The 13715-nt window shown below is 44.4% G+C and overlaps 5 protein-coding genes across 5 annotated transcripts; 2 read left to right on the top strand and 3 right to left on the bottom strand.

The window, feature by feature from the left end:
• Window positions 1-275: 275 nt before the first annotated feature.
• Window positions 276-2505, bottom strand: I203_103739 (uncharacterized protein; the record flags this gene model as incomplete). Its single annotated transcript, XM_065517388.1, has 3 exons — window positions 276-1178; window positions 1252-1566; window positions 1666-2505. 3 exons carry the CDS (start codon window positions 2503-2505, stop codon window positions 276-278), a joined length of 2058 nt encoding a protein of 685 aa, XP_065374206.1.
• Window positions 2506-3506: 1001 nt separating this feature from the next.
• Window positions 3507-5985, bottom strand: I203_103738 (uncharacterized protein; the record flags this gene model as incomplete). The annotated part of the gene is made up of 4 exons (XM_019147465.1): window positions 3507-3768; window positions 3854-3988; window positions 4059-5548; window positions 5617-5985. The coding sequence occupies 4 exons, from the start codon at window positions 5983-5985 to the stop codon at window positions 3507-3509; spliced, it is 2256 nt and encodes a 751-aa protein (XP_019003130.1).
• A 471-nt stretch (window positions 5986-6456) lies between these two features.
• Window positions 6457-8028, top strand: I203_103737 (ATP-dependent (S)-NAD(P)H-hydrate dehydratase; the record flags this gene model as incomplete). The annotated part of the gene is made up of 8 exons (XM_065517387.1): window positions 6457-6544; window positions 6604-6634; window positions 6701-6805; window positions 6878-6968; window positions 7036-7170; window positions 7300-7392; window positions 7452-7735; window positions 7809-8028. 8 exons carry the CDS (start codon window positions 6457-6459, stop codon window positions 8026-8028), a joined length of 1047 nt encoding a protein of 348 aa, XP_065374205.1.
• A 175-nt stretch (window positions 8029-8203) lies between these two features.
• On the bottom strand, window positions 8204-9267 carry I203_103736 (ubiquitin-like protein 5; the record flags this gene model as incomplete). The annotated part of the gene is made up of 4 exons (XM_019147467.2): window positions 8204-8221; window positions 8293-8450; window positions 8534-8586; window positions 8678-9267. The coding sequence occupies 4 exons, from the start codon at window positions 9265-9267 to the stop codon at window positions 8204-8206; spliced, it is 819 nt and encodes a 272-aa protein (XP_019003132.2).
• A 363-nt stretch (window positions 9268-9630) lies between these two features.
• I203_103735 (uncharacterized protein) lies at window positions 9631-13587 on the top strand (the record flags this gene model as incomplete). Its single annotated transcript, XM_019147468.1, has 20 exons — window positions 9631-9798; window positions 9864-9986; window positions 10046-10194; window positions 10258-10498; window positions 10570-10686; window positions 10752-10932; window positions 10996-11061; window positions 11128-11258; window positions 11324-11507; window positions 11566-11616; window positions 11674-11697; window positions 11753-12069; window positions 12127-12160; window positions 12221-12460; window positions 12519-12850; window positions 12929-13063; window positions 13116-13172; window positions 13237-13312; window positions 13398-13426; window positions 13501-13587. 20 exons carry the CDS (start codon window positions 9631-9633, stop codon window positions 13585-13587), a joined length of 2742 nt encoding a protein of 913 aa, XP_019003133.1.
• Window positions 13588-13715: the final 128 nt, after the last annotated feature.

The raw sequence follows: 13715 nt of genomic DNA, 5'->3' as shown, positions 1-13715 counted from the left end.
TATGTACATTGGTGTTTTGTAAAAGTGCATATTACGATGAATACATGTATGATGTTTGGTATCAGATCTTTAGGTCAGACAAACGCTTGTATGTACTTGAAGGAGCCGTCATCGATCTTTGTATACATGATTGATGGATGGTATGAACAATGATTTATCGTGCAGTGTACAGTACTGAACAAGACAAAAGCCAAGCTGAGATAGCACATGTCATGCTGACATGATATTTCGCTTATACACAGTCTTCTAAAGATGTATCATCGACTATGACTATTCTATAAAGACCAATCATGAACATCTTTCTCTTCAACCTCTATAATCGCCTCATCATCATCAAAGTCCCATACTTCCCTCCCATCAGCAAATACCTTCCAATCTCTTTCTTCCCATCCACCAGGTCCCACATTATGTAAACCCACTTCGTAATTTTTCCATCTCCACATTTCACATCTTTCTGACCATGTCCAAATCAATTTGACCTTTTCTTTTTCTTTCTCCTTATCTTTCAGATCTACAGCTTTAGAAGCTGACGATTCGAGTGCTTTGAACGCTTTGGCTATATCATCCATCCCCAGTGGTCTCTTTTCATTTCCCTTTCTCTCTTCTTCGGGAGCTAATTTCGGTCCTGGAACAATAGCAGCCTCTGCCTCGTGCTTCTCATCCTTCCTTACATCTTTGGGATCTGCTTTGCCATCAACGGGAATGGCAATAATGATTTTGTCATCTTTCTTGTCCCCCAAGGGGACTGCATCACCAGCAGCAGGTACAATCACCCCTCCGTCGAGAAGCTTGATATTACTGACGGGTGTACCTGGAGCTGGAGTTTCATCTTTCCTGTCTTTTCCATCGGATTTTTGTTTGTCATCGCCTTCAACCTTCTTGCCCTTCTCGCCGTCATCCTTCTCATCTTTATCGTTGTGTTTTGCATTTTCATTTTCATTTTCTTTAGCCAACTTGTCTTTCTTCTCTCTCTCCTTTCTCTCCCTGTACTCCTTCTCCCTCTGAGCTTTCACCATCTCACCGAATACCCTATCATGTCCAGAGGTGACGAGCACTTCAAACTTGCCGGCTTTTTCCTCGGGCTTGAAATTGATATGCATATCTGTCCTTAGTAGGAAATAGTTATGGGACAATAGTAGATATCCACCAGCAGGATGTGACCAGTGTCTTGAGGGTTTCTACGAATACCCCTCCAATATCAGCTCAACCAAGCACTACTTCATCAACTATGGGACGGGGCCTGGTACTCACCTCCACATTGTATACACATTGAACACCAATAGTAGCTAAGATCTCTTCGACTCCTTCTTTAGTCCATTCAACCTCTTCTTCTTGTTTATCTTTCTCGACAGAAGAATTATCACCACTGTCAGACTTGTCTTTGGTCTCAGTAGTTGATTGATCATTCTTTTCTTTAGATCCGACTTCAGCCTCTTCCAAATTTACCTTATTCTCATTTTCACCTTTCGTTTCATCCTCTTGGATCGATCTTTGGATATTTGATAAACGGACTTTGGCAGATTCTTTGGTCCAATCAAATTTCGACCAAAACTCATCTACTGAAATCTACGATTTGTCACACAGCAAGTCAGTCAGCACAATTGATTGATGATTGATGGTTAATGGGTGTTCATCGACAAACATCGCTATCCTTCTCCTACTTACCTCATGATTATCAGCTTCTACCAAGACGTTCCACAACTCCAACAAAATACCCTCCGCGGTCTTTGGTAATTCCCTAACTTTGTTTGATTCTCGTTGCTTTTCCAATTCTCTCTTTAGATCCCTCTGCCATTCACCTGTAAGACGCTTGAGAGCCTCTCTCTCTGAACGCTCTTTCCACTGTTCAGTCAACCATCCATCTTTTGTAACATCCACATAGATCACCTCATTGCCTACTGCCTTTGCATATGCGTGATATGCACCCCTTGGATCACTGGGGATAGGTGGATAGGGTTTGAGAGGATTGATATCAAGCTTCGTTCGGATGGGTCTGAATGGTGCAGGAGGTAAAAGTCGAATTGGTTCCAGTGGCTTTTCACTCTCTTCTGGAGATGCAGGTTCCGGCTCCGGGTCCGGTGTTAGATCTTTGATCTGGGTAGACTTGGATTTGTTTTTGTCTGGAGAATCTTTTTTCTCATCAGCTGGTTGTGGATCTTCGCCCTTTTCGGCTCTACCTTTATTTTCTACCACTGCCTTGTCGTCTGCTTGAGGTGTATCAGCACCACCGTCACCGTCACCGGGAGTAGGAGTTGCAGGTTCAGGAACCATCGATCCTGGAGTAACTGGCGTGGCAGGTCCTTCTCGTTCTTTTCTTTTCTGCTCTTCATCCTTGTTCACCTTTTCCTTTACTTCGTCTTTGGGCTTATCGATGTCCTTGTCGTCTTTGGCATCTTTCTCTTTCTTGTTTTCGGTCTTCTTGTCAGTAGGCTTGGGTTTAGGGGGCGGAGCGGGATGGACAGCTAATGCCAGAGGAGGAGGGACAAAGTATCTGTGTAAGGACATTGTGCTACAGTACTATGGTGTTAGTCAAGTGTCATTACGAATATCGTGATGGGATCGATAAATGCAATTCCGATTAAAGATAAAGACTGGCAAGACGTGTTGCTGTATACCAATGATACTTACAACGTCTGTCTAGATATGCTCTATGCTATTGTGTATGATCGACAGACAAGATCTGGTACTTTGTATTTTCACTTTCAATCGTTGATATGCTACGTTGGCTTTATATTGCTCGGGATTTGACTAGTTCACAGACATGTTCGACTCGATTCAACTAAATATATCTTCATCAGCCCGTGGTTACGTCTTACATTTTGGACTGATGTATGGAAGGAAGGTCAGGACGTGTCAAAGGATCATGAAGGAATGAAAGGATTGAGGGGGATCAATGGAGGGATATATGTATATATGTATGTGGTAGGGGTTCTGGGATATCAGTGTGGCCAAACTGACTTATGCTGTCAGACAGAATACAGATTTCTACTGTACACTTGATATGTTCATTGCATGTCTGTGAGACGCCCTACGGCACAGTTCTCTTGCTTCTGAGTGCGAGCAACCAATTCGGAATGTACGAGTTGTGATTATTACATGGCATGAACATACTACGACTATGAGTCTCGTCCTTTTTTGATCTATGATATCTATCTTGTTTACAGTCAAGAGTAAAAATTCTAAAATTTTACAACAAAGGTACTAGTGATACTCGACATATCTACAGAGAACATGAGGTGACGACGTAGAATCAAGGGATACATCGAGTCCCATTAATCCTGCACACACTGCTGAATGCGGTAAGTCGAAACAATCGAAAAATGGTGTAAAGACCTGGTTCCGCTGTGACCCTCATCCACATCCCCTAGGTTTTGATAACCTGTTGGATAGGCTTGACCATCGCTGATGCTATTGACTATGACCATTCCTAGATTTACGGTCTATCCATAAAACCCTATTACCATCTGTCCTTTTGAACAGCATGTTCCCAACGATCGATCCCATAATCATTTACCTTTCTTCCCCTGTTCTTCTTCCATCTTCATCTTCTCAGCCTCTTTCTCCCATCTGGTCAATTCATCCCTTATAGCTTCCAACCTTTTCTCAGGGGTGGGATGCGTAGCTCTAGTCCACAATTTGAACATTGATCCAGTCCATGAATTATCCTTCTTTGATTTATCAATAGGTTGAATCTCATGTAAATCCGCTACCGATGTCGAAAAATACGATAGAGCTTGATGAGGATCGTATCCTGCCAAAGCGAGGATCCTAATGACATAAAAGGATTAGCACCAAGCATCACGAGGTATACCCATCTTTGTGATGTGTATGTGTCTGTGTCTGTGTCGCTCACCTCAATCCAGCTAAATCAGCTTCGTATTCGTGTATATACTGAAATCCAATTTCACCATATTTGTCAGCTAATTCTTCTGTACTTGTTCTTCCGACATTTGCTAGCGCGTCATTAACGGTCGGTCCAAGGAACCATCTACAAGCAGCAATTAGAGATCAGCATCAAGTCGAAATCTTTCAGACCACTGATTTATTGGCGGACTCACGTAAAAGGCCATATGAAAGCTCTTACCAGATCCATACTCAGACCCAAGACACTCGGCCAAAGAACCTGTTGTTGAGACAAGGTCTCGAGATGGTGACTTAATAGCAGATGACCCATTTCATGAGCTAAGACACAAGCTAATTGTAAAGTCTGTTCTTCTGTCGGTTGAGGTGGGGTTCGATTTGAGGGAGCAGCTTTAGGCGATGAGAACAAAGAAGAGAAGAATCCTCGACTTGGCGTGTTGGAAATGGGCTGGAGGTCCACTTGCGATTGTATTTGTGATTGAGTTGAAGTGTTTGATTTCGGACGTAGGATCATATCTAACAGACCCGTAAACACCACAATCCCACCTGCTCTCTTCCCTCCAAATCCGTAGGAAAAAGCGTTCTCCTCGTTCTTCTCCATCAACATGAGATTATACGGGGGTCCGATCTCCAGATGTTCCTGACCCGAATTAGACTTTTCACCAGGTAAGACGGAATGTAATCTTGATGATACTCTAGGTCGAGGTTTTATCGGATGATAGGCAGGTGGTGGGATAGCAATGATTGGTTGGTCTCCCTGATTTGCCTGTTGAAGGTTTAATTGACTCCTCAAGACTACTTTCTGATCTTCAGTCAGAGTATGACAATCTACCAAAATGGCGTTTTCCAATTTACTCAGTGTACTCTGTACCCAATTCCATCTCCAGTCGTTTGGCGGTATTATAGGTGGTGCCGGAGATTCAGCAGTGGTCAATAGGTTGATCACTGATTTATACCAATTCGAACCGGATAGACTATTCGATATTGTATCTTCTTCTTCGGGAGTTAAGAGGATCAATCTCCATCTACCTGTTAATGGAACTCTTTCTAATCCAGCTAGGTATACACTTATAAGTACCAAGAATGGTAATCCGAACACTATCCCGATAAACCATCTTGAAATCCTGTACCAATGTTTGAATACCTTCAACCCTAACCAGTACCTCCTCAATTGTTCTACTTCACCTTGTTGGCTTGCGGTCAACTCTTCCCATGATACTTTCGATGCAGGGTGTAAAGGCGGTATGAAGAAATTTCCTTTTCTTATCCAATTGATGACCTTCCTGTCATCATTCCTGGCACATTCACGCATATGTTTAGGCGACATCGAAGTCATATTTGACGACGAGAATGACCGATGTCTACCACCCCTACCGAATCTTGAATAAGGGAAAGGAACAGGATAAGCGATTTGACCTTTCTTGCCGATCATCCCACCACCAAGTGTCTCATCGTAATCGGAATCCAAAAAATCTTCAGCATCCTCTTTAGATAAAGAAATCCATTTCTCATCTTCACACCACATTTTCCAAAATTCTGTGGCCTCTTCGCTGACTTTAGGTTCGACGACATCCTTTTCTAGCCATTTACCTGCGTGTGCCATTTTGAATGCTGCGAGTGTACCTATGGGGAAGAAGGAGATGATTATGCGTGAGAATGCTGTGGCGGCTGTCAAGATCGATGTGCCCTACAAGATAGCGGATTGTCAGTTATGGATCATATCACCAAGACGTAAGAGATGGATAAGCAACTGACCTTGAGAATGGCTATGGAGGCAGGTAAGAGAGGTATTGCATCTCTCCTATGAGTAGCATGGAAGCATCTGCGATGTGTGTATATGCTCGTAAGAGTTGAGGAATGTGACGTGGAATGTCGAGGGTTATTACTGAAGATTCCACTGGAGATTACTTGAGGAGTTTGGTGGTCATGATCGATGGCTCGTCCTTTGCCCTTGACATCCGATTGTGAGTTGTATGGCCGAGGGGTATATGGCTGTTTTGAGGAAGAAGCTGAGGGGGAGGATAAAGGTGAAGATGTGAATGAGGCTGTGGGAACGTTGAGGTATGTTGGTAGATATATGGAGCTGGATTGCCGAGGAATTCTCGTTCGTCTGACTATGAACATTCTGGTAGTATCATTGAAGAGAGTCTGACTGTCAGTTGAGAGGATCTTGCTACTCGTCTCAAGCCATCAGGATATGCCAAGGTGTCAAGGTATGGTATGTGAAGAGTTGGAAGGTAGCATGAGGTAGCACGAGATTAGTGTTGTAGCATCCCCATCCCATCCCAAAATAGCGCTTACGACGGGTTATGCGGTGAGTCGGCAACAACCATAACACCCAGGCACGGGCCATTCCAGCATTACAAACCAATCTCCGAGTCATTACAAACTCGATTTGGATTTGTAATGGGAGTTCAAAATAATCGTAACAACTTGTGTGCATGGTGCCCCATGAACAACAACGTCATACATAAACATATACAGCAAATACAGTAGTAGAAAGATCCACAGTCGAAAGATGAAAAAGAGACATTGGATCCACCTTTCCAATCTCATCAGAATACATAGCAAACTAATATCAGAGAAACTTCCAGGATGGCTTTGAAACAACACGCCCACTTACTATCCCTGGTGAGGAGCATGATTCCACCCCTCTCACCTAAATTGCACAAAGGCCAAGCTGGTACGTCTGCCTCCTCAGTTCCCCTTTCGGATGACCGAACAGAGCTGATTAAGATATAGGTAGGATCGGTGTACTGGGTGGATCTGGAGAGTGAGCATGATCCTCTCTTTGTCTCCCATGTATGAAAGCATGAGCTAAATGGGTCGATTTATGTAGCTACTCCGGAGCACCTTACTTCTCTTCCATGGGAGCTATGCGATTCGGGGCTGATTTGGCGCATGTGATCTGCGAGCCTGGAGCTGGGGCCGTCATCAAGACATAGTGAGCTTTCAGTTCCTGTTCGATAATGGGAGAAACTCTCGAAGCTCATCGTTTCCTTCTGATATGACAAAGTTCCCCTGATCTCATCGTACATGGCGTCTTGGATGAATCGAAATCAATGGATCAGATTAAAGAGGAATTGAAGGGTATATTGGCGAGACTGGTGCGTTGAGGCTACTTTATCAGAGGAAAGATACGACTTCTGACCGGATGTATGCTTTATCATATAGCACGTACTTATCGTTGGACCAGGGTTGGGCCGTTCAGAGCATATGCAGAATTGTGCCAAAGTAGCTTTCGAGATTGCTAAAGAGAACGATCAGATGGGTGTGGTAGTTGATGCAGATGGATTGTGGCTGGTACAGGTAAGATAGGTCTATCATCCTTAATCAATCACTTTTCTCCGTTGCAGCGTGGCTCTGTGAAGCAAGATTTTATCAGACAGAATGGGATGATGAGAAGTGGTTTAGGTACTGACGACCTGCGCGGTACAGAACGAACCTCAGGTGGTCATGGATTGGCCGGGGGTACCTCGAATCGTTTTAACTCCTAATGTTATGGAGTTCAAGAGACTCTGCGAGAAGTTGGTCAGTCCAGCTGTCGTTTGGTATTTTAGTTCGATAAGCTGATTGGTGTGTTCGGATAGCAAATCGACCCCAACTCATCCCCTGAGACATTATGTCCCAAGCTCGCCTCTGCCCTTGGTAACGTGACGATCATCCAAAAAGGTTCTGTCGACATAATTTCCAATGGGCTCAAGATCCCTCCCCCTCTTAAAGCAGAAGGAAGCAGCACACAAGGGAAAGATGATATCTTGGAGAGTGATACTGAAGGTGGTCTGAAGAGAGTTGGAGGTCAAGGTGATATCTTGTCGGGAAGTACGGGTGTATTGTTGGCCTGGGGAAGTGAATGGGTCAGAGGAACTTACAAGTGAGTATAAGACTTATATACCTGATAGCTAGAAAAGCTAGGACGTATGACTAACACGTATAAACTGGGGCAGAGACGTCGGTCATCCTCCTCCTTCAGATAAGGGAATCGCAGAGAACATCCCTCTTCTCGCTGCATATGGTGCATCAACTTTCAACAGGACGGTATCAAAGAGGGGATTCGAGAAGAAAGGTAGAAGTATGGTCACTGGAGATCTGGTTGATCTGGTTGGACCAGTATATGAGGAGTTGTTTGGTAAACCTGGTGAAGGAGAGGGTAAAGGGAAGCTCTAGAGTATTATCGTAATCAATAGACATACGGGCTAAGGAGCGGAAAGTTCGGCTGAACGAATGCATGTAGCTATAGATACATTGGTAGAGAATCCTAATCAATATTCTTGACCCGTCTCGAATCGATAAGATGATGAATCTTCGTCATTGTGCTTTTCTGTGTCGGTTGAGGAACCTCTTAATACATCTCCAAACTCTGTAATCAATGATACAAGATCAGCCCTTTCCGTTTGCTGGACAGGTTTACCTGATAAATATTTCACTCACCATCCCATCATTTATTTCATAATCCTGTAAAGAAACGTGATCCTTGAAATTCGTATACCACTTCTTCAATTGAATTTTCTGTGCTGTCGTACCCGTCTGAGCAGCGATGAGTTTTTTGAGATCTCCCACAGTATCTGTAGGAAGGCATTTTACTCGTACTGAATTGTTAAATTGACAAATCAGCTTGCATTTCCAATCTAATTACGTCTGTGAAGCTGAATTGAGGGAGTAAGTGACTCACCTTTACGTCCCATTCGGTCGTTTGCTATCACTTCTATAAAACGCATCGATGCACTGTCAGACAGAAAAATCATCAGCTCAAAATTTCTTACATATCTGAAGAGGTATTAGGAAGATGAGTTGACAGTAATGAATTGATACCCACGCTGATGGTGCTGAAGGTGCAGCTGCAGGAGGTCTAGCAGGAGGTCCGCCTGAAGGTCCAGAGGGAGGTTCTCTTCGCTGCTCTCTGTCTCTTCTTCCATCTCTATGTCCATCCCTATCCCTTCTGTCTTCTCTATCTCTATCCCTATACCTCCTATCATCATCTCTGTGTCTATCCCTCCTATCCATATCCCTATCATCTCTCCGATAATCACCCCTATCATCCCTTCTATCCCTATACCTATCTCTATCTCTTCTATTATCACCTTTCACTCCCTTCCTATCCAATGGAGCCTCTTTCCTGCCCAAACTACCCATGCTCTTTTGTACACCTCCCGACACATTACCCATCGAATTCCTCACGCCCTGTTCTCTCGTTCCACCGAACCTCTGAGGCACTTCACCCCTCTCCCTCCTTTCCGCACGCTCTCGGGCGGTAGGTTCGTCATCCAGTGGATCTCTACGTTGGGAGAAGGAACCGACGGACGAAGATGATTTTTTGTAGAATGAGAGTTCCTTGGGTTTCTTTGGGTGATGACGGGGTGGAGGGGAACGGGAGCGGGAACGGCGTGGCGAAGGTGAACGGGGCATGATTGGCGATTTGAGTGTGGTAATGGGCTATCGGAGTCTGGCGGACTGTGTTTCCGGCTGGGCTTCTATCGACGGTGAGTATAGATGGTGAGAGGATATCGTTTATCGTTTCTCATTGCTGAAAGGTGCACTACTTACTGTATGCTGTCTGCTGGGTGTACTTATGTGGGATGCATATCTAACTAAGATCTATCATTACGATTACGCGTGGTGCCCCGCCAAATAGTGTCACTATTCCTTCTCCCTACAAATACAAAAATCATTCACTTGTACGAGTACTAGTACTCGAGTAGTTACATTCCCATCTTCTCGAATAAATAAATGTACATTCATCAACTTGACACTTGATGCAGCAGCAGAAATATGGAGGGCCTTATGTCCCAAGGATCTTCCCCTAGTCGAGCATCGACCTCTCAAGCTGGACCGTCAAGTAGACCTAGCAAATCCTCATCTTCCAAAAGACCCCGAGAAGATGCTGAGCTCGTCAAGCAAGAAGAGGATGACGACCCTCCGCTACCCGAGATGGACGAGGTGGGCCATAAAGATGCTTCTGAATACGTGTATCCCTTTTGAAGCTGACCTCAAAACGATCATAGCACTTCGTCACCTTCCGAACGGATGTCGTAGGAGTTCAATATTATCGAGGTTTAGTAGGAAGAGGTGAATATGTGATGCTTCGAAGACAACCTGAAAATCAATATGACTCAAATGCAGTACAGGTGAGTCGGATCAAGATGATCATCAATCTTGTCGAAGCTGACACGAACGCTTTTATCAGGTGATCAACGCATCTGGTACTCAAGTAGGCCATATTCCGCGTACTGTAGCAGCCAGACTTGCGGAATTGATGGACATGTCGGCGATCACAGTGGAAGGTAGGATGGTGGGACAGAATCTAGATGGAGCGAAACACTACAAGATGGGAATGTGAGCTACTCATGGCGTATGAAAAGAACTGAGCATAAGCTTATTTATAAATTGCACATCTAGGGATTTATCGATCTATGCTAAACCCTCTCTAAAAGAAGTCTTAAAGACTGAGCTATCCTGGGCATTGCACGAGACAGCTGTTCAGAAGCCTCCTCCTACTGCTTCCGTTTCGGTATCAGGATTCAGAGGTCATGGGAATTCCGGTGTAGGCTTACCGGCAGGGGACGAACCTGCTATGAAGAAGCTGTTGGAAGGTTTGAAACAAGTTGGCGAGGATCAGAAGCAGGCAGATAACGTCATGGTAAGCTACTCAAACCTCTCTATCGTAATAACTTACTTCCGCTAATCACCTTGTATGTTGCTCTGATATAGGACTCGCTGACCTCTGATATCGACGTTTCGAAATTACCCGTTCATCTTGATCCACCTGGAATCGCGAATGGTCAACTGAACACTGATATTCTACCTCATCAATCTCAAGCTTTGAAAGTAAGTGACCGAACTTGAAAAGATGTCACTCGGTTCTTGGAAGATAACTGATAGCTCCTTTTCAGTGGATGATCGCAAGGGAAAATCCTACTTTGCCTAAATCACCGGGAGATAAGCAAGTCCAATTTTGGGTTAAACAGAAAGGTGATCATAAAGATTATTTCCTCAATGTCGCTACGAAGACACCACAATATGATGAACCGACTCTTGGGAAAGGTGGAATAATTGCTGATGGGATGGGTCTCGGTAAGTTGGTGGGGTCAAATCGACAAGTGACCTCGGAAGAAATCTGACGGTATGTAACATCAGGTAAAACACTTACTATGCTTTCTTTGGTTTTGGCTACGAAGAAAGATAAGGGTCCTACATTGATTGGTGAGCTGATGGACAAATTGGGTCAGAAATAAGTCAGCTGTCTAACTTACGAGGTTGATCTTCCAGCGTGCCCACTCTCCGTCTTGAGCAATTGGGAAAAACAGATTGGAGATCATGTAGCTCATGGTCAGATGACGCTTTATACCTACCATGGAGCTTCGAAGGAAATCACAGCGAAGTCATTGGAACAATATGATGTACGCCGCAAGCTTGTTGTCATTCGCGACCGTACAGCTGACCTCCATACGGCGTATGGTTGTAGGTGACCATCACGACTTACAACGCCATAGCGGCTGAAGCACCTATCGATCCACCGAAGAACGGAAGTCCCAGTAAGGGAAAGAAAGTCAAGACTTCTGCAGCGGGCGCTGGACCGCTGTTCAAGGTGAAATGGAAGAGAATAGTGGCTGATGAAGGTCATGTTTTAAGAAATCCTAGAGCCAAAAGTGAGCTAGAACGAGCCTGAGAGAGTCATCATCAGCTGACAGATTGTGATGTGAACAGTGACGCAAGGTTTTGCTGCTCTTCAGGCTGAAAGAAGATGGATTTGTACCGGTAAGGTATTTCATATGTGTTGCCTTCCGCTACTTCCAGCTGACCTGGGCATTCCAGGAACCCCCATTGTCAATTCCCCTAGTGAGATAAGTTTTGCCAAGGCTCACGATTTAAGCTCACATTGCTTCTTCTACAGGTGATCTTGGCTCGCTCCTCACCTGTTTGAAGATCTGCAAACCGCTTGACCAGCCTGACTACTTCAAGACCCTCCTTCTTCGACCACTCAAGCGAGGAGATCCGACTGCAGCTAGATTACTCCAAGCTCTCATCGGCGAAGTCCTTCTCCGTCGAACGAAAGACTCCAGGGACTCCAATGGAAAGAAGCTCATCGAGCTACCAGGAATCGAGTATTTCCGAGTTGGAGTCAAGCTTGATGAGGATACTAGGAAAGTGTATGATGAAATTTTGGAAGGTAGTAGACAGAGGTTCCAGGAGGCTATGGAGACTGGACAGGTGGGTATTGACAATCGGCTCTATAGTTCCTGATCACCATGCTGATATGCTGCATAGGGAACTGCCAATGTTTTGAGCATGTTGACTCGAAGTAAGCTTCATTTCGCCGCCGAGGAGGAAGTCATTTGTGCTAACAGCCCTCCTGTGGCAGTGCGTCAATTGTGTCTCTCGGCTCAACTCGTCCCTCAATCATTCCTTGATGATCTTCGTCGACCTGTCCCGAAAGCACCAGCCGGTCCAGCAATATCAATTTCCTCTTTGACTCCCGAGAAGAAAGAAGAGCTTATCGCTAAACTCCGACAATGCGTCGAAGAGGACACGGAATGTGGTGTTTGTTACGATGAAGCTGAATTTGCGAAACGTCCTTGTATAACAGATTGTGGACACGCGTGTAAGTGTTGTAAATTCGAGCATGATCGACTTGAAAATCGGCTGATACAAGTGAACAGTCTGTTACCCATGTATCGAACGAGTTCTTCTCTCTGCTCCTCTGTGTCCGATGGACAGGCACCCTATAGGTTTACCTTCGATCCTGGAGCTCCCACCAGATGATACACCTGACTATGTCGATCCCCTCAACTCCTCTCAGGCGGACAAATCACTCTTACCTGTAAAATCAGCCAAAATCGATGAATTGGTAAAATACCTAAAAGTCTTTCCTGGAGATGAGAAGACTTTGGTGTTTAGTCAATTCACGAGTTTCTTAGATCAGGTGGCATTGAGATTGAAAGAGGAGGGAATGAGTTGGACGAGGTTCGACGGTAGGATGAATGCTTCGAAGGTGAGTAACGATCAGCTGGTAGTTTGGTTCCGAGAGGGAAGTTGCAGCTGATGCAATTTTGCTGTTTATCATGCGTAGAGACAACAAGTTATCAGCGAATTCCAAAGACCCATCACGCCGAAAAATGCCAAATCAAACCCTAGAGTTATGTTGATTTCGTTGAAATCTGGTGCCGTGGGGTTGAACTTGACTGCTGCCTCGAATGTATTCTTGGTAAGTCAGCTGGCTTCACTGCAAAGGAGAAAAGCTGACGGTGAAATATCAGTGTGATCCATGGTGGCAGAGTGCTATTGAAGCTCAAGCTATTGATAGAGTTCATAGGGTAAGCTAATTCGCTACTGGACAATGTCCTGAATTATTAGCTTGCTAATATATTCGTATCGCAGATGGGACAGAAGAAGGAAGTCAGGGTATTTCAATTGATAGCTGAAGATACTGTCGAATCAGCTGTACTGGATATCCGTGAGTTTGCATGACCACGACTAAATCGTGGTTGCGCTATCAGAAGAGTGATTACTGATATTGCTCTTTGCTTGCGACATTGTAGAAAAGAGAAAAGATGCTTTAGTAGCTAAGGTAAGTGTTGCTCAATCGTTATCAATTGCTCTCAAATTTGGTGATTCGCATGCTGATAGTATTGGGTGATATAGGCGTTTGAAAAATCAAGTAAAGAAAGTAAGATGACGAAGAAAGAAGCTAGATTTGAAGAGCTGAAAGAGCTGTTGGGTGTGAGTTGAGTGGAGTGAGCTCTAAAGGACGACGGTAATTTTGTTATATATGAGAGTTGATTCATGATGATGACGATGGAAAGGAGATGTTTATAATGATTGTATGATATAATGATAATTTATGATTGATCTGTGTC

Source organism: Kwoniella mangroviensis (assembly GCF_000507465.2).
Source record: "Kwoniella mangroviensis CBS 8507 chromosome 1 map unlocalized Ctg01, whole genome shotgun sequence".
NCBI classification, from domain to species: Eukaryota; Fungi; Basidiomycota; class Tremellomycetes; order Tremellales; family Cryptococcaceae; genus Kwoniella; species Kwoniella mangrovensis.
This window is presented reverse-complemented; position numbering and strand designations above follow the sequence as displayed.